Source organism: Argopecten irradians, chromosome 9, assembly GCF_041381155.1.
Source record: "Argopecten irradians isolate NY chromosome 9, Ai_NY, whole genome shotgun sequence".
In the NCBI taxonomy this organism is placed as follows: domain Eukaryota; kingdom Metazoa; phylum Mollusca; class Bivalvia; order Pectinida; family Pectinidae; genus Argopecten; species Argopecten irradians.
In genome coordinates, this window is record NC_091142.1 from 40,793,556 (window position 1) to 40,818,105 (window position 24,550).

Below are 24,550 nucleotides of genomic sequence, written 5' to 3' on the forward strand. Positions count from 1 at the left end.
TTCGGTGGTGACTGTTCGCACGGTCAAACGATTTAAAATTTAGTTGATTTCGCGGTAAACGAGGAAACTTTTGCCTTTTTTCTATTCATCATGTCATTTTTCAAAAAAAAAAAATTAACACAAGTACATACACCATCAATTTTGTTTCCGTTTGATCAGCATCACATAGCAATACGGGGGCTTTAAAATCCCAAAACGACGTGGGTAAAGTACTTTTTACCGTCGTTTAGTCCCACTTTCCGGTGATTATGACGTTCATGGTTCATGAAACTCACGTCAAATGATGACGTCATTATCATTGGAATGTAGGACTAATCGACGGTAAATAGTAATTCACCTACGTCGTTTTGGGATCTCGAAATATAAAAACATGGAATGACGGCTTTTAGAAAGTCCTGCCGTTACCTTCGAGAAATGTTCTTCGGGGAGTCAGATGCAGTAAGAGATTTATATTTTTTATTTGATTCGGTAAGACTATCTAAATGTTCAGACTTCTTTCCTAGTGATTTGATGCTTACAGTATGAAATTTTGACAATCTGTTTTTTGACGTTTTATATATATTTATCTAAGGAATATATTTAGATTTTGTTGAGGTTTTGAGGGTATAATGATAATGGAGCACTAGTCTACAATTTTCTGTAAATCTCCTACTTAAACTATGGCACTCTGATGTACAGTGCTAACTCATTTAAAACTACCTATATCTTTGACACTAAAAATACTAAAACAATAAGGAAATTGCAATCTGTCATACAATGGAACTCCATATCAATATATTCTTACCAGATAGCCACTTGTGAGTTTGAATTCATTTCATTCTGAATGGACCAGTACAAGAGGCAACATGGCAGACAGGTGAGATCAGATCTTTATGAGGTTAGCTATCGAATACAATTTTCAAATGTCCATTAAGGAAGTTATGTTATACGTTTTGTACTGTACAAGGTATGATGCCTTATAAACTGTAGTACAACACATACGTTTTGTACTGTACAAGGTATGATGCCTTATAAACTGTAGTTACAACACATACGTTTTGTACTGTAAAAGGTATGATGCCTTATAAACTGTAGTGACAACACATACGTTTTGTACTGTACAAGGTATAATGCCTTATAAACTGTAGTTACAACACATACGTTTTGTACTGTACAAGGTATGATGCCTTATAAACTGTAGTATACGTTTTGTACTGTACAAGTATAATGCCTTATAAACTGTAGTACAACACATACGTTTTGTACTGTACAAGGTATATGCCTTATAAACTGTAGTGACAACACATACGTTTTGTACTGTACAAGGTATAATGCCTTATAAACTGTAGTGACAACACATACGTTTTGTACTGTACAAGGTATGATGCCTTATAAACTGTAGTACAACACACGTTTTGTACTGTAAAGGTATGATGCCTTATAAACTGTTGACAACACATGTTTGTACTGTAAAGTATACCTTATAACTGTAGTGACAACACAAACGTTTTGTACTGTAAAGGTATGATGCCTTATAAACTGTAGTGACAACACATACGTTTTGTACTGTACAAGGTATGATGCCTTATAAACTGTAGTGACAACAACATACGTTTTGTACTGTAAAAGGTATGATGCCTTATAAACTGTAGTGACAACACATACGTTTTGTACTGTAAAGGTATGATGCCTTATAAACTGTAGTGACAACACATACGTTTTGTACTGTAAAGGTATGATGCCTTATAAACTGTAGTGACAACACATACGTTTTGTACTGTAAAAGGTATGATGCCTTATAAACTGTAGTGACAACACATACGTTTTGTACTGTACAAGGTATGATGCCTTATAAACTGTAGTGACAACACATACGTTTTGTACTGTACAAGGTATGATGCCTTATAAACTGTAGTGACAACACATACGTTTTGTACTGTAAAAGGTATGATGCCTTATAAACTGTAGTGACAACACATACGTTTTGTACTGTACAAGGTATGATGCCTTATAAACTGTAGTGACAACACATACGTTTTGTACTGTACAAGGTATGATGCCTTATAAACTGTAGTTACAACACATACGTTTTGTACTGTAAAAGGTATGATGCCTTATAAACTGTAGTGACAACACATACGTTTTGTACTGTACAAGGTATGATGCCTTATAAACTGTAGTGACAACACATACGTTTTGTACTGTAAAAGGTATGATGCCTTATAAACTGTAGTTACAACACATACGTTTTGTACTGTAAAAGGTATGATGCCTTATAAACTGTAGTGACAACACATACGTTTTGTACTGTAAAAGGTATGATGCCTTATAAACTGTAGTGACAACACATACGTTTTGTACTGTAAAAGGTATGATGCCTTATAAACTGTAGTGACAACACATACGTTTTGTACTGTACAAGGTATGATGCCTTATAAACTGTAGTGACAACACATACGTTTTGTACTGTAAAGGTATGATGCCTTATAAACTGTAGTGACAACACATACGTTTTGTACTGTAAAAGTAGTATGATGCCTTATAAACTGTAGTGACAACACATACGTTTTGTACTGTACAAGGTATAATGCCTTATAAACTGTAGTGACAACACATACGTTTTGTACTGTACAAGGTATAATGCCTTATAAACTGTAGTGACAACACATACGTTTTGTACTGTAAAAGGTATGATGCCTTATAAACTGTAGTGACAACACATACGTTTTGTACTGTACAAGGTATGATGCCTTATAAACTGTAGTGACAACACATACGTTTTGTACTGTAAAGGTATATGTAAACTGTAGTGACAACACATACGTTTTGTATGTAAAGGTATGATGCCTTATAAACTGTAGTGACAACACATACGTTTTGTACTGTACAAGGTATGATGCCTTATAAACTGTAGTGACAACACATACGTTTTGTACTGTACAAGGTATGATGCCTTATAAACTGTAGTGACAAACACATACGTTTTGTACTGTACAAGGTATGATGCCTATATAAACTGTAGTGACAACACATACGTTTTGTACTGTAAAAGTATGATGCCTTATAAACTGTAGTGACAACACATACGTTTTGTACTGTACAAGGTATGATGCCTTATAAACTGTAGTGACAACACATACGTTTTGTACTGTAAAAGGTATGATGCCTTATAAACTGTAGTGACAACACATACGTTTTGTACTGTACAAGGTATGATGCCTTATAAACTGTAGTGACAACACATACGTTTTGTACTGTAAAAGGTATGATGCCTTATAAACTGTAGTGACAACACATACGTTTTGTACTGTAAAAGGTATAATGCCTTATAAACTGTAGTGACAACACATACGTTTTGTACTGTACAAGGTATAATGCCTTATAAACTGTAGTGACAACACATACGTTTTGTACTGTACAAGGTATGATGCCTTATAAACTGTAGTGACAACACATACGTTTTGTACTGTAAAAGGTATAATGCCTTATAAACTGTAGTTACAACACATACGTTTTGTACTGTACAAGGTATGATGCCTTATAAACTGTAGTTACAACACACGTTTTGTACTGTACAATGTCTTGTTTGTGTGCTTTATGTTTGTATTTATATACATTCATAAGACAGTTTACATTGTAATTACTAATATCACTATACAAATGTGAAATGGAATTGTAGACCACACCTTGGCTTCATGGTCATATGTTCTCATTTCACTGCACTATAAACGTATATATCATGATTTACGGCAGTTTTGCCAAAAGGAGGAGTGTCAATTTGGGCCTTCTAGTGGCCATGACCGATAAACATTTTGTTTTGTTTACCGATACCCTAGGTTAAGAACATATGACATATGATTAAAGGGACATGAACCTAAATAAACCATGTTAATTTGAGTAAAATACATATTTAAGACGTGTCAGATACCTTACTAAGTAATATATATCAGTTATCGTGCAAATGTATCAAATAAAATAATTATAATGGAAATTCCATCTTTGTGTATTTTGAACCGGCCCGGTCGAATTTTATAACGATAGTATAGCAGTTTTGAACATTAGTGACCTCACACAATGCACTGCATATGTAAACAAAATGGTGGGTCAAAAACGTGGGTGAAGCGAACACAAACGAGTTTCGATAGAAACATGTCAGCAAGTTTGTTGTTCATTATAACCTCGCTTTCGGCCAGCTTTCGTTTTGTGTTCCAAAAATAGAATATGACGGTCTATTTTTATCATTTCGGAGGTAGGTATTCCCCACGTTTTCCTGTCGTTTTAGATAACCAATCATTGTAATGAAATAAATATTCAATAAACATATGAAAACCATATCTAAGCATACAGAACAAATAATTTAAGGTTCATGTCCCTTTAAGGTCAGGTCGGAGTCCCTTGTGAGTTATGGGGGTTAAACAGGAGGGGCAAGTTTTTGTTTTGTCCAGTTTTGTTGGGACCAAATGATATTGTTGAATGATTTTTCATTATTAATAATGCATTATTTTAATGTCTTTACAGCACATATATAACTTTGATAATTTGAAATTTCAAGAGCTGTTTATATCAGAAGCAGATCAATCACTTGGATGTAACTTGTCAGAAATTCACGAGATATGGAAGATATTACCCCGGAATTGTATTGATTTATTTAATTTGGAATATACTGCACTACGTTATGAAATGAAGCAATAACAACAGTAAAGAATCTGATTGGTCCTTTTTAAAATCATGATTCCAAGTGTTAGTAAACTCTACAAGAAACTACAAAAAAAGTTTTCATATTGTGGATCTATCTCCTTATTTTTGTAGCGTGGAAATTTATGTCACGCTTAGTTTTTATTAGTTGTTAAAGTTAAAGTTTATTTGTGTTGTAAAATAACAGTTTTATACTATTAAGTTCATAGTTTTAGTTTATATATGTGCAGTATGTATAGTGTATATATACATACATAGGACAGTTAGGGACCAGGTGGCCACGTGCACGTGCCCATCTGGGGTTGTTTCGTATACGTAGGGAGCTAGAGCACCGCATTCCGTTTTCCATATAAGGAGTTGTTTACGACTAGGGCTGTGTATTAGGATCCAGTTTGATGGACAGGTTTCGTAAGGTGTTCGTATTAATAGTAACAGAGAGCTAAATTTAGGTAGTGGTCACTCCGGCCAGCCAATTAAAGTTAGGTTGGGAGGGGGGATGGAAGTAGATAGAAATACGTAATCATAATAAGATGCAGCCAATGAACACAGGGACTTGTAACGTAGGTTGTGAGAAAGTCTGTTGTGTATACATGTGTACTATATACACAGGGACTTGTAACGTAGGTTGTGAGAAAGTCTGTTGTGTATACATGTGTACTATATACACAGGGACTTGTAACGTAGGTTGTGAGAAAGTCTGTTGTGTATACATGTGTACTATATACACAGGGACTTGTAACGTAGGTTGTGAGAAAGTCTGTTGTGTATACATGTGTACTATATACACAGGGACTTGTAACGTAGGTTGTGAGAAAGTCTGTTGTGTATACATGTGTACTATATACACAGGGACTTGTAACGTAGGTTGTGAGAAAGTCTGTTGTGTATACATGTGTACTATATACACAGGGACTTGTAACGTAGGTTGTGAGAAAGTCTGTTGTGTATACATGTGTACTAGGCCTAAGCTTATATACTATATAAAAGGACAAGGGAACCAACGGTTCGCTTGGAAGAGGTTCACCTGCCTCTACAAAAGTCGCCCGTATTCCGTCAAACATAGATAAATATGTACATATATAATACCAATACATTCTTAAATAAATTTTCGACATGAAAAACACAACTTCAATCACGATATAATATATTAACATACCTTTATTTCACTATGAACGCGGAAAATGCAGTCAGATTTCCTCACTGTCGTTATGCCTGTCCACTGAAATCTAGGTTAAACACGTTTGAGTGGATATCGTGTACCCCATACCCGGACCCGAACTGGAAACCCCATATACACAGTGCCTGTATACTAAAAGCTACAATATTAATGTGGTAACCGGTAAAGTACAACATTAGAGTCTCGACTTAAGTTAGATTCTTCAATTAATGATACGTGTATTTCAAATAAAGGTAGTTCTAAGAACCTTAACCATGAAACTTAATTTATACAGAGTCTGGGTACAGAAATTCAGTGCAGTATCGGGTAAGGGCGGGTACACTAAAAAGGTACCCATCATCAATTTCAATATGGCGGATTATACGAACAAGAGTCGAGTGCTGGATAAAAAAGTGTGATTCCTCGCTTAGTTGTTGGATTGGATTAATGAAAGCGTTATCGAAGATATCGCGATAGCCTATTTGTATTTGCAATGGGAAAATATCACCAGAAAGTGAAATGAATGCAAACAAAATTTGTTACAAGGGAATATGAGTGCCTTTGACCTAGATTTCACTGGACAGGCATAACGACAGTGAGGAAATCTGACTGCATTTTCCGCGTTCATAGTGAAATAAAGGTATGTTAATATATTATATCGTGATTGAAGTTGTGTTTTTCATGTCGAAAATTTATTTAAGAATGTATTAGTATTAAATATATACATATTTATCCATGTTAGACGGAATACAGGCGACTTTTGTAGAGGCAGGTGTCAGCGGCGTAGCTAGGTTTGGAAAGACCTGCATGCTTGGGGGTCCAGGGGGAAGACCCCATGCTTGGGGGTCCAGGGGGAAGCCCCGGTAGGGGGTATGGGGGGCGAAGCCCCCCAGAAGCTGACGGGAAATTGTTACAATGTTATAAATATTTTACCTCTATGGTAACTTTTAACTTATATATATGAATTATAATCATGCGAAAATAATACACAAAATTAGAACAGTGGTGAGTTTATATACATATAATCGTACTATACTAGACTCCCCTGACAAGTGCTCGAACAAAAAACACGGATTTTTGCTTTGAAAATAAAATACAAAGCAATGGCTGGATTTTGTATTATTTTAACTTAAAACAAAATTTTGGTGAATATTTTAACAAAATTAAGATTAAGTTCACGTGGTTTGTTTGTTTACGACAGCAAGTCAAAGACCACTGCCAAAATGGCGGAAATTGCGTAAGATCAGTCCCCGAACACGTCAATAAAAAATGAAACAATATATTTATGACAAGATTTCTACCTATTCTGGTCTATTTAGATATTTTTTTCTAAAAATCAACAACAATTTTCTAAATCCACAACCTGAACTTCATATTCGACAAAAAACAAAGCCAACTATTTCGTACCCCGGAATTCATGGGTTAACACGCGTTTTAACGGACTGGAAGTGAACCAAAATGAGAGAAAAAAAACCAAACACTTTTGTCATTACTACGGCGAAAAAACATGTTGTAGGTGCTATATTTTTTAGATGTTTTGCTATCATTTAACATCATCATTTGTTTTTAGAATATTTCTTACTTTCATGCGATGTTGTTTATTTTGGTGATCGTAAGTGTTTGCCGATTCAAAATCCACATTTGCTGGAGGGATCTAATATTTTCTTCGACATGATTCAAACATAACCACATTTAACAACTTGGTAACAGGAAATATATTGACTATTCTAATAAATTTCCGTGATGGCCAACAACTCTTTCAAATGTGCACAAAGTTATGTAAGACATATACGTCATTTATATTCTGCAGCGTTACGTGTATACAAATGTTGTGGATTTTTTCTGACTGTACAAAAATGTAATCAGATTATTTTTTGTATGCTCGAGCATGCAAGCATGCACGGGCGCTACGCCACTGACGGTGTACCTCTTCCAAGCGAGCCGTTGGTTCCCTTGTCCTTTTATATAGTATATAAGCTTAGGCCTAGTACACATGTATACACAACAGACTTTCTCACAACCTACGTTACAAGTCCCTGTGTATATAGTACACATGTATACACAACAGACTTTCTCACAACCTACGTTACAAGTCCCTGTATGTGTATATAGTACACATGTATACACAACAGACTTTCTCACAACCTACGTTACAAGTCCCTGTGCCAATGAACGTGAGAATGAAGATGGAAGGAGCGAGGTTTCAGCCAATTAGAGGACAGTATGAAAGTGGTATAAAGGAGGGTGCACGTGACGAAACGAGAGTACGTGTCCTAGGCTCGGCTTTAACCGGAACAAGGACGTTAAGCCCCATCAATCAATCAAAGAATCGAGTTCATCAAAATTTTGGGACTTACTCTACGCATCTCAGGATCAGTTATTTCAATTCGGATTACTTTACTACACTTAGTGTGTTTGTGACTATGGGATTTATACTTGGGATGTACTGTACGGGTATTTCCTACATGTATCAGTGATGTGATATACATACGGATTACTCTATCCTTCTGTGTGTTTGTGACTATGGGATTTATACTTGCATTTGGGATGTACTGAATACTTCGCAATTATGGATATCACCTAGCAGTGAACTTCAGTGAAACAGTGTTCCAGTGTGTGTGTTCCAAATGGATTTATTGTGAACTATATTACGTGGATGTTTATGTGAATAAATGATGTGAATTTTAAAGTGATGTTTTCTAGTTTTCCCTGCCGTAGTCACCTTCCATCACGGACTTAGATATACAATAGCGTCTCGTCATAGCCTAAGTGCTATCACATTTTTGAGAAACGCTACATTTTTTAAAATTGGTTCATTAGACATTGTGTGATTCCTGTATATCGATCATATTGATCGTACTATATTTGTAAGACTTGGATTTATTTGTTAATTCCAAAACGGGTATTAACATTCTCCTATATTGTCCATCATGCCTATACACAATGATCCCACAGGGGACTTGGTTACATCTGCTAACTTGTTTTGACAGTTCTCTGCTTCTCTGCTTCTTCTCAAAAATACATCTCGAAGTTAATTGAAGAGATTGCGGCTTATTCTAAAAGCAAAATCTGCTGGTATCGAGCCATCCTTTATGACCGTGCTACGGAGATTGACGGATGTCCAGCGTCGTCTAAACTGGCCACTCACAAACCCACTGTCAAGGGACATGTAGGGGAGAAGTATGCGAAGGTTGTTATGCTGCTCAGCAATTTGGTTATGGTGACTCACGAATTAGTAGACGTATTTTCTTTATCTCAGAAGCTTTGTTATCAGTCCGTTAGTCAACCTGACATCTCTGGTTTGAATATTATTAAAGAAATATATTTTTTTTTCCAATAAAACGTAGTGACATCTTTTCGCTATAGGCTGAATTACGCGTCTCAGATGGAAAAACTTCGAAGACCAAAAATTGATTGGAGACACAGAAGGGTTTGACTCATGATACATGTATATTCAACACTAAATCTAACCTTTTAAATGCAGGTTCACCTTCGCCTACCAAGCGATTCCGACATACGTCGATCCCTTGGCTTCTTGACTCCCTTTTCTAGGGCCTGGGAGACCTGCGCGTTGATTGGCTGAGGTGAGAATGTACAGCAAAATCAGAGCGCCCGTTACAAATCAACAGCGTGGCTGTCTGAAAACGAAAGTAGCGCTAAACTTAGCGAGAATTATCCGTAATACCTTGATATCCGTCATCGAATACCGCATAAAGATCCAAAAACAAAAACACGAAAAAATGGCGTGCGACATTTGTAGATGTTGCTATTCGGTTTTGGACAAAAAGAACAGAAGGTTTTTTGCAGGTACCTTTCGAGTATTCAATCAACTTTTAACCGTCATCTTGTTTTAATCATAGGTATTTAGCACGCTGATAAGTCAAAGACCCACTATAGACTAATATACAGAGAAAGGTAAGGAACTCCTCCGTGACGCAAAATTGGGTAATTTAGTTCAAAGTGTTGTAAAAAAATATCCAGACTAGATATTTCAACGGCTTTGGTCTTAATTGAAAGTTAAGATGTTACACTTCACGATGATAACAAGAAATCCTGTTACTGTAGGCTGCCGTGTTTTCAGTGTAGCGAATAGACATTTTCGTTTGCAAAAATGTTCTCGATCGTGTCCGACTAACGGAAATTCGTCAATTTTTTAAGTTTCGAGGCTGTTTGTGAAAAAAATAGACAAGTTCAGTAGGATTTCTTGTTATCATCGTGAAGTGTAACATCTTAACTTTCAATTAAGACCAAAGCCGTTGAAATATCTGGTCTGGATATTTTTTTACAACACTTTGAACTAAATTACCCAATTTTGCGTCACGGAGGAGTTCCTTACCTTTCTCTGTATATTAGTCTATAGTGGGTCTTTGACTTATCAGCGTGCTAAATACCTATGTTTTAATATTGTGGTTTGTCGATCGAAAGCCAGAAAGAAACGAGCGTTCTGATTGGTCAGAATTTACGTCATCGAACAGTAACGGAACTGTAGTGAAAAGTTTTGCCAATAGATGGACATGTTAGGCTATTGATTATGTTTTCGGCATGGATCATTTCAGTATATTCTTATCTGAAGATTTTCTTGAAAAACCTTTTGTCTTCGCCTATATTGTCACAGATCTAGAGAAATTGATTAGAAAGGAGATTTCCAACATAGCCAAGGCAATAGATAACAATAGTATCAGCTTATCGCGTTTGAATGATAACCGCTTTGGGAGTACTTTGGTCATCCAGTCATATGAAGGCTATCAACGAGAAAATGGCAGTGCTGGAAAACAATATTAGCCTTTAGCCTGTAAGAAACATCACTTATTGGTGGTTGACTATGTTTCGTTATGGCAAGCCGTTTTGATATTTGATACATAATAACTTACGTTAAAAAATTATCTACCTGATTAAAGTTTAAAAGATTTAAGCTAAATTAAAAGATTTCAACTTTTTAGTTTTACATTATCACTATTTTACTATTAAGTCACAAAAATGTTTTCAGCTAAAAGCTGACAGTGCAAGTTAAAAATATACTTTTGAGATCGAAAAAACATCTTGAAGGTTTTGGTTTTTTTTTCAAAATTCGTTTCTGAGACAGCGCCTTGTGTTTCTAAGGACGGGCAGATGCCATTTTGTTTGAACTCTGCTTGGAAACGCGTTTGCATTGACACACGTGCGCTAAGTCATGTACATATCCACTGTGTGTCACCTACTAAAACATAGACAACCCTCTTACCTGTAAATATGTGTCGGGCATTGTTTTAGCAAGCAACTTGTCAACTCCTCTAAGCTTTCATTTAGATGTTTCACAAATTGAACTTTCCACACAAATGAATAGAAATCCTAATAATAATCCGTCCACAGATCTCCTCGTATACTATCGTACCCGATGTACTCGACTGGCCACGTGCACGGGACCACCTGTCCCGAACAAGTAATGCTTCCATATATAAACTACCGAAGGCACATACGTGGGCATGTGCGTGTAATATCTAATGTATATTGAAGTGTTTTATTAGCTCGTATTTGACATATTTTGGGATCTAGCTGACAATATTACTTCAATGAAACCTTGTCATGTGAGTGCAGTGTTTATTTTTAGTTTGACAGTGTTATCTGCTATTAGAATTCCGAGTTTGTTTACGATATAATCAAAATGGATCTCGCACGTAAAAGAAGGTATGGATTAATTCATTACTTTTCATTCAACTGCATAGATCTATATATGGTTCGTAGAAACTTTATTTGAGAAAACGTTGACCTCACTGACCATTGTATTCTTATGGCATGGCCTCAGGTTACACGTAAATACGTCTTGGGTATTTAGTACAATAGATCTAGAGCCGTTCAGGTGTTAGTTGTTACACCTTGAACAGCGAGCGTTCGACTGATTGCACGTGTGTGTGGTTCACGCGCTTTATATAGGGGTCGGTGCCTGGTCAAAAATACATCTCGAAGTTAATTGAAGAGATTGCGGCTTATTCTAAAAGCAAAATCTGCTGGTATCGAGCCATCCTTTATGACCGTGCTACGGAGAATGACGGATGTCCAGCGTCGTCTAAACTGGCCACTCACAAACCCACTGTCAAGGGACATGTAGGGGAGAAGTATGCGAAGGATTGTTATGCTGCTCAGCAATTTGGTTATGGTGACTCACGAATTAGTAGACGTATTTTCTTTATCTCAGAAGCTTTGTTATCAGTCCATTAGTCAACCTGACATCTCTGGTTTGAATATTATTAAAGAAATGTTTTTTTCCAATAAAACGTAGTGACATCTTTTCGCTATAGGCTGAATTACGCGTCTCAGATGGAAAAACTTCGAAGACCAAAAATTGATTGGAGACACAGAAGGGTTTGACTCATGATACATGTATATTCAACACTAAATCTAACCTTTTAAATGCAGGTTCACCTTCGCCTACCAAGCGATTCCGACATATGTCGATCCCTTGGCTTCTTGACTCCCTTTTCTAGGGCCTGGGAGACCTACGCGTTGATTGGCTGAGGTGAGAATGTACAGCAAAATCAGAGCGCCCGTTACAAATCAACAGCGTGGCTGTCTGAAAACGAAAGTAGCGCTAAAATTAGAGAGAATTATCCGTAATACCTTGATATCCGTCATCGAATACCGCGTAAAGATCCGAAAACAAAAAACACGAAAAAATGGCGTGCGACATTTGTAGATGTTGCTATTCGGTTTTGGACAAAAAGAACAGAAGGTTTTTTGCAGGTACCTTTCGAGTATTCAATCAACTTTTAACCGTCATCTTGTTTTAATTTTGTGTTTTGTCGATCGAAAGCCAGAAAGAAACGAGCGTTCTGATTGGTCAGAATTTACGTCATCGAACAGTAACGGAACTGTAGTGAAAAGTTTTGCCAATAGATGGACATGTTAGGCTATTGATTATGTTTTCGGCATGGATCATTTCAGTATATTCTTATCTGAAGATTTTCTTGGAAAACCTTTTGTCATCGCCTCTATTGTCACAGATCTAGAGAAATTGATTAGAAAGGAGATTTCCAACATAGCCAAGGCAATAGATGACAATAGTATCAGCTTATCGCGTTTGAATGATAACCGCTTTGGGAGTACTTTGGTCATCCAGTCATATGAAGGCTATCAACGAGAAAATGGCAGTGCTGGAAAACAATATTAGCCTTGTAAGAAACATCACTTATTGGTGGTTGACTATGTTTCGTTATGGCAAGCCGTTTTGATATTTGATACATAATAACTTACGTTAAAAAATTATCTACCTGATTAAAGTTTAAAAGATTTAAGCTAAATTAAAAGATTTCAACTTTTTAGTTTTACATTATCACTATTTTACTATTAAGTCACAAAAATGTTTTCAGCTAAAAGCTGACAGTGCAAGTTAAAAATATACTTTTGAGATCGAAAAAACATCTTCAAGGTTTTTTTTTCAAAATTCGTTTCTGAGACAGCGCCTTGTGTTTCTAAGGACGGGCAGATGCCATTTTGTTTGAACTCTGCTTGGAAACGCGTTTGCATTGACACACGTGCGCTCAGTCATGTACATATCCACTGTGTGTCACCTACTAAAACATAGACAACCCTCTTACCTGTAAATATGTGTCGGGCATTGTTTTAGCAAGCAACTTGTCAACTCCTCTAAGCTTTCATTTAGATGTTTCACAAATTGAACTTTCCACACAAATGAATAGAAATCCTAATAATAATCCGTCCACATATCTCCTCGTATACTATCGTACCCGATGTACTCGACTGGCCACTGCACGGGACCACCTGTCCCGAACAAGTAATGCTTCCATATATAAACTACCGAAGGCACATACGTGGGCATGTGCGTGTAATATCTAATGTATATTGAAGTGTTTTATTAGCTCGTATTTGACATATTTTGGGATCTAGCTGACAATATTACTTCAATGAAACCTTATCATGTGAGTGCAGTGTTTATTTTTAGTTTGACAGTGTTATCTTGCTATTAGAATTCCGAGTTTGTTTACGATATAATCAAAATGGATCTCGCACGTAAAAGAAGGTATGGATTAATTCATTACTTTTCATTCAACTGCATAGATCTATATATGGTTCGTAGAAACTTTATTTGAGAAAACGTTGACCTCACTGACCATTGTATTCTTATGGCATGGCCTCAGGTTACACGTAAATACGTCTTGGGTATTTAGTACAATAGATCTAGAGCCGTTCAGGTGTTAGTTGTTACACCTTGAACAGCGAGCGTTCGACTGATTGCACGTGTGTGTGGTTCACGCGCTTTATATAGGGGTCGGTGCCTGGTGTTGTATCCAAGCAGAGTTAAAACAAAATCTCAAATGTACACTTTTAAACTTGCATTGTCAGCTTTAAGTCTTTCCAGCTTATGTAAATCTGCATGGCCAGTCACTTCCGAGACTCCTAAACCTACTTCAGTTTTTGCCCTTTGTCATCAGCTGATAATTGTGTTTTGGCTAACATGGCTGCGTCCAGTATCGAGAACAAGTGTTTACCGATTACAGACTGACTGAAATTTGTTACGACGCATTGTTTAGAATCTGAGCGCGTGCAGCGATTGCTGGATTCGCTGGAAATGGCTGGATCGCTCGCTGGAAAATCTCTAACCAAAGTGAAATATTATTTGATAATGATAAACCCAAACATAACAGAGCATAACTGTGGTAACGCAGTGCTCTGTACCTATCGTCTGCAACCATTTAAGACACCGGAAGTGTTTCCAATGTAAACCAAGAATCATCAGGAAAAATACGAAACTACCGTAATATGCCAACTCCGCATACAAACATCATGGCTGCATCCAGTATCGAGAACAAGTGTTTACCGATTACCTGACCACTTTTACATGAAATAACTTTGTAAGTAGTACTAATAATAGATGCATGATTTCTGGTTTAAAACATGTGATCTACATAAGATGATCCGTACCGAAACTATGATAAAACGTGGTGTGTCACAATACGTCAAGGTACACGCCAGAGAAGTAGGCCATGGGCTAGGAGGGTCCCACATGCACCCCCCAAACCTCCAAACCAATATTTTTCTGAACCCGTGTGACCCACTGATCACAAATCAAAATGTTAACATTGCATAAGTTGAGATAAACTTCCGGTTATGACGTCATCAAGATGGGCGCCATCTCGAATTTCAATAAAAATTGAAAAAAGTCATAGCATTAACATTTTTCCACCGAGGTAGACAAATGAGGTATCAAAATGACCACAATAGAACAACAAATACACATCAGAACCAAAACATCCAATATATGTAGTGATTTCTACGCAGGAAAGGAAAAAACTTATTTTAAGCTCAAAAATGGTGATTTTTCAGCAAAGGTGGTGTTCAAGCTAATGTTAAAAATCCAATAGAAACTGCCCACAGCCCAATTTTCTTGAAACTTTGCATATTGAAGGTTCTACTAGTTGTCCCTTTAAAATGACACTTCTTTATTCTTTTGTGATTTTAAAAAGGCCCAAAGGGCCTGAATTCTTTGTAGTCATTTTCATTAAAACTTCCTGCACAAACATGCCAAAAAAGGTTAGCCTTTGTTAAATATTCTACATTTTTTATTCATAAATCATTTGAGTAGATCGTATACTTTATATTTAAGTCATTGCTTTTAGATTTTTAACGGAAAATTTTGTTTGAAATAATAAATTTTTTTACGAAAAAGTAGCGCTTTTAGCGAAAAACGAAAACGAAACATTGCTCTTTGTCATTTCATTTCACCCTGTTACTGGTTTTGTCCACAATTTTACCCCCATTTAAAAATACTCCCATGACATTTTCTGTCTATGTGTAAATTAGGTTCAAAATTAAAATCCGGGAAAACTGTTTTTGAGTGACTTAAAAATAGAGAGTGCATGTAGCAACGGACCACTTCTTTGTTAGTATACCTAGTTATACATTTCTTGTTTATGATTCCAGAGTCCGATATACGTGAAAATCAGTGTACAGTAATAATTTTTATTGCTAAATATCATGGTAACACCTTTTAAAATATTGGTTACCATGGTAACAAAACGGAGGCCTCTGATTGGCTGAAATTTAAATGATGTCAGAATTAAGTGAAAATTGGTATAAAGAGGTTACGAGGTATGCTGAATAACATGGTAACACTTTCAAAAAGATGGGTTGCCATGGAAACAAAATGGAGGCCTCTGATTGGTTGAAATTTAGATATTTTCAGATTTAAGTGAAAATTGGTATATATGGGTTATGAAATATGCTGAATAATCTGAATAATAGAAATCCCTTTTTAAAAGATTGTTTGCCATGGAAACAAAATGGAGGTCTCTGATTGGTTGAAATTTATATATTATTAGATATTAGTGAAAATTGGTACATATGGGTTATGGATTATGCCGAATGAGATAGTAACAGTTTTAAATACATTGTTGCCATTGTTTCGAAATAAGAGCCGTCTGATTGCTCAAAATGAATATTATAGTCTTTGTGGTGCTGGTATTATTTTTAAATAATACATATTTTATTTGAAAATCAAATGTAACTCTGTTTCCCTCTTTAATCATTTTTAATTCAATTTAAGATAGTTTCTATCTACATAAGAGAGATGGATAATCTTAATTTGTATCTTTTGAGTTTAAGATGCTGACGAAAATACATTTCTTTCCAATAATTATTTGATTTCTGATACGAAAAGAGAAACTATTTGTTTCACCCAAGAGCATATCTAGTTGTTAGGCTTTTTTATACTGTTAGGGAAGATGCATGAATAGAAATGCAATAATTTTTAAAGTATATATGTTAGTTAACAAACATTTTTATCACTAACTGTTGTTTTATTATGGTGTTTATGATCAATTTTAAAGTTATGGTCAACTAGGGCAAATATTGATTTTTTTTAGAAAATTCCCCTCGCTACATTTAAGCCTATGAAATGCTATTTTCTCGGTTTTCAATTTTTTTGAAAAAACATCTGTTATAAGATTATAAATATGGCATGTTTTTAAAATGGTTTAAAAGTGTGGACAAAATCGATAACATGCCAAATATTTCGAGCAAACCCAATATCCTCAATTTTTATCCTGACAAAAATTTGAGATTTTTTTGCTTCAAAATCAATTTGTCTTAAAAGCAATTCGTAAATATCATTATAAATGGGAATGAAATAAAGAATGAAGTATTTTTTATTAACACAAATACTTAAAAGATAAAATTATGTTCAAAATATGGACACAAGGGGTCCCCTTGCCACATACCCAAAGTAATTTTATAAAACATCATTTTAGGCCCTTTATGCCTTTTTAAAACATACAAAATAAATAAAAAGCACATAAAAAGTAGTTATGTACCTAGACCTTTAACACTGCAAAATTTGAAAAAATCGGCGCGTGGGCGGATTTTGCAACCCCACCTTTTTCATATTTGGCTTGACGCAGCATAAATGTTTTCCAACAGCGAAATATTATTTCTAATAAGTTTTTTGACCTCTTATAAATCAGTTTAAACAACAACAACAACAAAAATCAATGTTACCATTGTATAAGTTCCGGCTATGACGTCATTAAGATGGCCACCATCTCGAATTTCACTAAAAAAATGAAGAATAGTCATACCACTGATATTTTTCAACTAAAGTAGACAAATGAGGTATCAAAATGACCACAATAGAACGACAAATACTTATCAGAACCAAATAATCCAATATCTCAAGGACATCTGTTACTATTATTGTTGTAAATTAAGTAACAATGCGTTCTAAATTTACTGTGATTGTCTTTCAATAAAGCAAACGTACATTTTCAAAACCAACACGCCGTTGGAATTCGACATTGATACTGTCTCGGAATCTATAAATACCAAGATTTCTACTCATGACGTCCATATTATCTCAGCACAAAGATACTTTATGAAATTGATTGTAAATATTAAATAAAGAAAGAACAGATATCACTGATTGGAATGCAACTATTAACTATTTATTTTATCCATTTGATTGTATGTAATTCAGATATGCTTCGTTGTAGATGGTCGTCGTTGTATTTTGCAGAGGGAATCCGGCTAGTATTTGGCACCGCCTGACGGAGAAAGAGTATAAAGTCAATACCAGTCAAATGTACAATTTGCATTGTTATAGGTACTATTGAAATAGATAAACGATTAAAATGTAAGATATTTTTAAAGGGAATGACAATGGTGATAAACCATTAACTATGTGATGGTACTGAGGTATAAACTGTTGTTAGGTTTAACTAAATTCTGAGGGAACAGAAAGAGGAAAAGCTTTGAAAAATAAACAACATGGTATTATTTGTAAAACGTTCACTACTGTGAGTGATAACATCTTAAGGTGTAGTAATAACTGAACCATGTATCCTTCATATATATCGTAATAGTGTTAACAATATAGTTTAACATCACAAGGCACACCACATGTTTGTAGGAATGAAAAGATTTCTTTATAAAAAATATTAATATTTAATTAATCTACAATAGAAGTGAAATAATCATTATGTAACTTACCCATGCCTCCCATTCCTCCGCCCATGCCTCCGCCCATTCCTCCTTTTCCTCCCATCATGCCGCCCATACCGCCCATTCCTGGCATACCGCCCATTCCCATACCACCCATTCCTTTTCCGCCCATCATACCTCCCATTCCTGGCATACCGCCCATTCCCATACCACCCATTCCTTTACCGCCCATCATACCGCCCATGCCTCCCATTCCTGGCATACCGCCCATTCCCATGCCTCCCATGCCTTTTCCGCCCATCATACCGCCCATTCCCATGCCTTTTCCGCCCATTCCCATTCCTGGCATACCGCCCATTCCCATGCCTCCCATTCCTTTACCGCCCATCATACCGCCCATGCCTCCCATTCCTGGCATACCGCCCATTCCCATGCCTCCCATGCCTTTTCCGCCCATCATACCGCCCATTCCCATGCCTTTTCCGCCCATTCCCATTCCTGGCATACCGCCCATTCCCATTCCTCCCATGCCTTTTCCGCCCATCATACCGCCCATACCGCCCATACCGCCCATTCCCATGCCTTTACCGCCCATTCCCATTCCAGGCATACCGCCCATTCCCATTCCCTTTCCGCCCATCATACCGCCCATACCGCCCATTCTTCCCATTCCTGGCATACCGCCCATTCCTCCCATTCCACCGCCATAAGCGCCTGAAAGTAAGAAGGTTGTTAGAAATATGTGAATTTTGCACTAAATTGACGTTTGTGATATAATCTTATGCAAAACGTCACAATTTTTTTTATTGTTGTGTCTTACGTTAAAACGAAATGTAAACGATTTGGATATAGGCACATTTAACACAAAAATGTAGTTACTGTATTATAACCAAATTAATAAAAAAACTCAATAATCAAGAAACCAGCAATTGATTTTCTTGTTGCTTTTCCAATCTGTTCACTTTACAATATACTTACCACGCTTGTAACCTACAAAATGGAATAAAACATTATAATTGTGTTGCAAATCATACAAGCAATGTCGTTGGCATGGTTATCGCTGATCTATTTATAGTTGTTTTTACAAGTATCAATTGCAAAATCTTATGTCCTTTAAAGTTAATTATGTATTCTTTGTTTCTGGCTTTCTGATTGGCCTATTCATTTTTTTCATTCCACGATGTAAAAAAAAAAAAAATCCGAGAATGGCGCAGAAACCCGACGCTATCGTGACGTCACAATAGACACATTGACGTTGCGTATTGATTTGGAAAAAATAATCCCTTGAAAAAATCAGTTGAATCGTACGTGTAAACGCATTTCATTTTATAAAGTATCATGGAAAATTAACTATAGGCATTAAAGTCACTATTTTTTTTAACTTCATCGGGTTATGAAATGAATTTTGTTTGCAAATTTTTATGAGAATCCGCTACACAATTTGCAAACAAATTTCTTCCATACCCCGATAGAATTAAAAAATAGGGTCTTCAATGCTTAAGTAAAGGAAAAACAGAAGAAAAAAAAGTGAAAGGTAAACTAATACATTTTTCTCAATCGCCTTGAATTCTTGGACTAAGCCTGAATTGCTTTGGAGCTCAATCTCCAATATAATATAATGAGAAGCATACTAACGTCCACCCATCATTCTGTTGTTCATTCCTCCTCCGTAACCGTTCATTCCTCCGTATCCATTCATTCCTCCGTATCCGTTCATTCCTCCGTAACCGTTCATTCCTCCGTATCCGTTCATTCCTCGGTAACCGTAATTTCCAATTCCATATCCTAGTTACCATCAACCATACGTTTAAACGACTTTACAATAGTGTACTACGATATTTTAAAATATATTGAATGATCGTCGTATTTAAAAAACAAGTTACATCTGGTAGTTATACAAACTAAGCCTGGGTTGATTAGTCGAAAACTAGAGTAGTACATTGTGTTGAAATGTGTCTCGTCAAGTCATTATAAGAATTCATTTTGTTGTCTTAGGATAATTGACTAATTATCTACTTTGTAGTTGTCTCACTGAATTACTGAAACGTATTTCATTTCATTATGTATTTTTGTGACTGTAAACAGGTATTTTTCTAAGTAATGATATAGATGACAGAGGAGTTTCTGAAGATGTTACGATGAATGAGATGCACATTGGTGTAGTGCATTATATCTATGTACTTACCGGCAGCGTTGGCACCAACAACTATGACAGAAGCCATGCAAACGAAGAGGAAAGTCATCTTGAATGTCTACAAAATGGAAAAAACCCAGTATAATACATAAATAGGAGTTTGGCTGTACAGTGTATATGTACATATCCATGTTAAGATTAAGATTTTATTCCTTTCTGTACTATAGATACATGTATATTTTATCAATATATTGAGGAGGATTGTTTTATACAGCATGACTACAATAAGTATTGTGTCTGTTTAACGAATGGTAGGTCTAGTATTATAGTGAATGTTGGTTGTTTTGGGATATTGAACTCATTTATGAAATCAGTACACCGTAGGGTCAAACATTGATAATCTGTTGTGTTTTGTGAAAAGAACAATATTAGTAACATAATTAATGGAAAAAACCTACCACTTCATTGAGTTTAAAATTTCATGGTGTTTTCAGCGACGAATCAAATTCATAATAATAATATACTTTTATATATAAAAATTGTAATCTGAAATTGAAATTTTAATGTTAAATGTTTTTATTACATACTACGAATGTAATATTGGTTTAAAAGGAGCTTTGATATTCACATTGACGTTTTTTTTATATTAATTTTGAATTACATTGAATTTTACATAAATAAAAAAATATATTCTTATGCCAATGCGTTTATGTTTTGTATCCTTGCAAATAATATAAATTAATGTAAAGTGTCAAGACAAAACTATAGCGCGTATTCTCATTATTATCAGTATATAACCACGTCGTATAATGCCAATAATTTTGTTATAAGTCAGCAAATCAGTTTATTTTAGATTAAAATTAATCTACGCATTACACATGGAGAAAACATGCTTTTATGTTTGTGTTATAGTTGAAACAAGTCAATCTTCTATGCATAGTCCTAAAATCTTGAACTTCTCGGGATCATTTTATCATCAGCAATTCAGAAGTGGCCTCATTTTTACGTTGATATTAAATAAAAATCAATCATAACGTATATACACTATCTAATTATTGGTAATTATATGATGTTTTTTTTTATAAACAAAGGCAAATTGTTAATGACATCTACGATGACATTGATATTAGCAAGCAGATACGATTTTTTAAACTGCTACACAAGAGCCGGAGCTGTCATTTAGTGGAATGGTTACGCACTAGTTTTCACTGCTATTTAAAAAGATAAGGGGGCATTTAATGACTAGATAAATGTGTCCAACTCAAATATTAAACCAAGGGCTCGAACTAGAAACCCTTACAAAACCTCAACATATAAACTTCTCAATGATGGGATCGCGTTGATAATATACAGCTTTGTAAAGTAAGAGCCGATTTAATTTTTTTATATTAAAATGAATCTTTAAAACAAAAATGAAGTCTTACCTTTGTTAGAAGAGCTGAAGGCTGCTGATGGGCTGTTGGTTGACTGTTAAGGCAGTGTGGCGCGGTTTGGAGAGGAACACCCGACCCTTATATACTTTTTCTACCGAAATCTACACATCATCCACGCCAACCAAACCCGTGTTCGAACGAAACAAATACATAGGTCATGAACGTGATCCGTTTGATGAAAAGGTAATAAAAGTTTTAATTAGTCCTAGCACACATTGTATACGACATGTACAGATAATAAAGGAAATGTCACGGGGAGGTGTTGACTGTGGGGAAAGGGTGAAGAGACGGTGTAACGGTGTAGGTAGGATGAGGTCATGGGCGGAGGTTCGGCGGTGAGTGTTCGTACGGTCATTTCAACGTTTTAAAAAATTTAGTTGCTTTTGCAGGAAATAAAGTATTTTTTGCCTTTTTTTCTATTAATTAATTTTCAATTCTTTTTTTTTGTTATTTTGAACTGTTTAAGGCGTCAAGTACACTAGAAAGCTAGAGTGTGATTCAAGAGAATTAAATTTTAATCTACACTATTACGCGAATTCAAGATTCAGAAAGCACAAAACTATACAATATTAAACAATAGAATTTAATGTTAAAGGTGCATACTTTAACCAAAACTGATTAAAAAAACAACAACTTTTAATCATGATTGATAATTTTGTAGAGTCTCAAAAATATTTTAATACAAAACTATCACTTCCTAAGGGGGCTGCGGTGGCCGTGTGGTTAAGATGTCTTGAAATATCACCACAAGCCTTCCACTTCAGGTCGTGAGTTCGAACACCATGTGGGGCAGTTGCCAGGTACTGACCGCTGGTCATGGTTTTTCTGCAGGTACTCCAGCTTTCCTCCACCAACAAACCTGGCACGTCCTTACATGACTCCGGCTGTTAAACGTTAAACTAATAAACCTTAACACTCGTACACAATTTTACATATATAAAAAATCAAATGTTAATTTCTCTAACGTGGGTCTATATGCTATCTAAATTCAAATACTACCTTGAACCCTCATTAGTAAGTAGACATATAATTACAGAAAATCTTTGTATTTGTTTGATGTTGTAACTTCATTGTAGGCCATAAATATAGATATTCTGACGTTTAGTTGTTATAAATAAATTGTTTAATTTTTGTTTCGAAAACGTAGCGAGCCTTTAACCTATAGGACATGTATAACCAGTATTGTCGTTACACGTCACGCAATGATATACAAGCTTGTTTATGACCAAGTGTTATTTGTTAACATGTTATACACGTGTTATACACGTTCCTGTTGGTGACAAGCAAGCTAATACAGAGATGAAAGTAACATTAACGTTTTGCTCATTCATACATTTTAGCATAATCAGCAGAAACACCTCCTGAAGGATGGCCAAGTCTGGCGAGGTATGTAAATCTAAAACGCACGTACAAGAGCAGGCTGATTGTAATGTGTCAGAAAATTATACGTGTTTCTCAAGAAATATAACTTACGTATTTTGTACATACTGTATCAACATATTTTGATTCTTTGATTAAAGATGTTCCACCGCCGACAGAGCATAAACGATACCTATCATTTTATCTATATATATAGGACATATCTGTGTGATAATAAGGATGATATTACTGGTAGGCCCTGATAATACCTATCATTTGATCTATATATATATATAGGACATATCTGTGTGATAATAAGGATGATATTAACGGTAAGGTGATAATACCTATCATTTGATCTATATATATATATAGGACATATCTGTGTGATAATAAGGATGATATTAACGGTAAGGTGATAATACCTATCATTTGATCTATATATATATAGGACATATCTGTGTGATAATAAGGATGATATTAACGGTAAGGTGATAATACCTATCATTTGATCTATATATATATATAGGACATATCTGTGTGATAATAAGGATGATATTAACGGTAAGGTGATAATACCTATCATTTGATCTATATATATATATAGGACATATCTGTGTGATAATAAGGATGATATTAACGGTAAGGTGATAATACCTATCATTTGATCTATATATATATATAGGACATATCTGTGTGATAATAAGGATGATATTAACGGTAAGGTGATAATACCTATCATTTGATCTATATATATATATAGGACATATCTGTGTGATAATAAGGATGATATTAACGGTAAGGTGATAATACCTATCATTTGATCTATATATATATATAGGACATATCTGTGTGATAATAAGGATGATATTAACGGTAAGGTGATAATACCTATCATTTGATCTATATATATATATATAGGACATATCTGTGTGATAATAAGGATGATATTAACGGTAAGGTGATAATACCTATCATTTGATCTATATATATATATAGGACATATCTGTGTGATAATAAGGATGATATTAACGGTAAGGTGATAATACCTATCATTTGATCTATATATATATATAGGACATATCTGTGTGATAATAAGGATGATATTAACGGTAAGGTGATAATACCTATCATTTGATCTATATATATATAGGACATATCTGTGTGATAATAAGGATGATATTAACGGTAAGGTGATAATACCTATCATTTGATCTATATATATATATAGGGACATATCTGTGTGATAATAAGGATGATATTAACGGTAAGGTGATAATACCTATCATTTGATCTATATATATATATATAGGACATATCTGTGTGATAATAAGGATGATATTAACGGTAAGGTGATAATTTTGGGAC

The 24,550-nt window shown here is 35.2% G+C and overlaps 1 protein-coding gene across 1 annotated transcript; it reads right to left on the reverse strand.

Moving 5' to 3' along the window:
* Positions 1-17,842: 17,842 nt before the first annotated feature.
* Positions 17,843-20,499, reverse strand: LOC138330771 (uncharacterized PE-PGRS family protein PE_PGRS36-like). The gene is made up of 5 exons (XM_069278293.1): positions 20,442-20,499; positions 19,892-20,041; positions 19,235-19,246; positions 18,305-18,970; positions 17,843-17,859 (listed from the first exon to the last, which is right to left on the reverse strand). The coding sequence occupies exons 1-5, from the start codon at positions 20,497-20,499 to the stop codon at positions 17,843-17,845; spliced, it is 903 nt and encodes a 300-aa protein (XP_069134394.1).
* Positions 20,500-24,550: the final 4,051 nt, after the last annotated feature.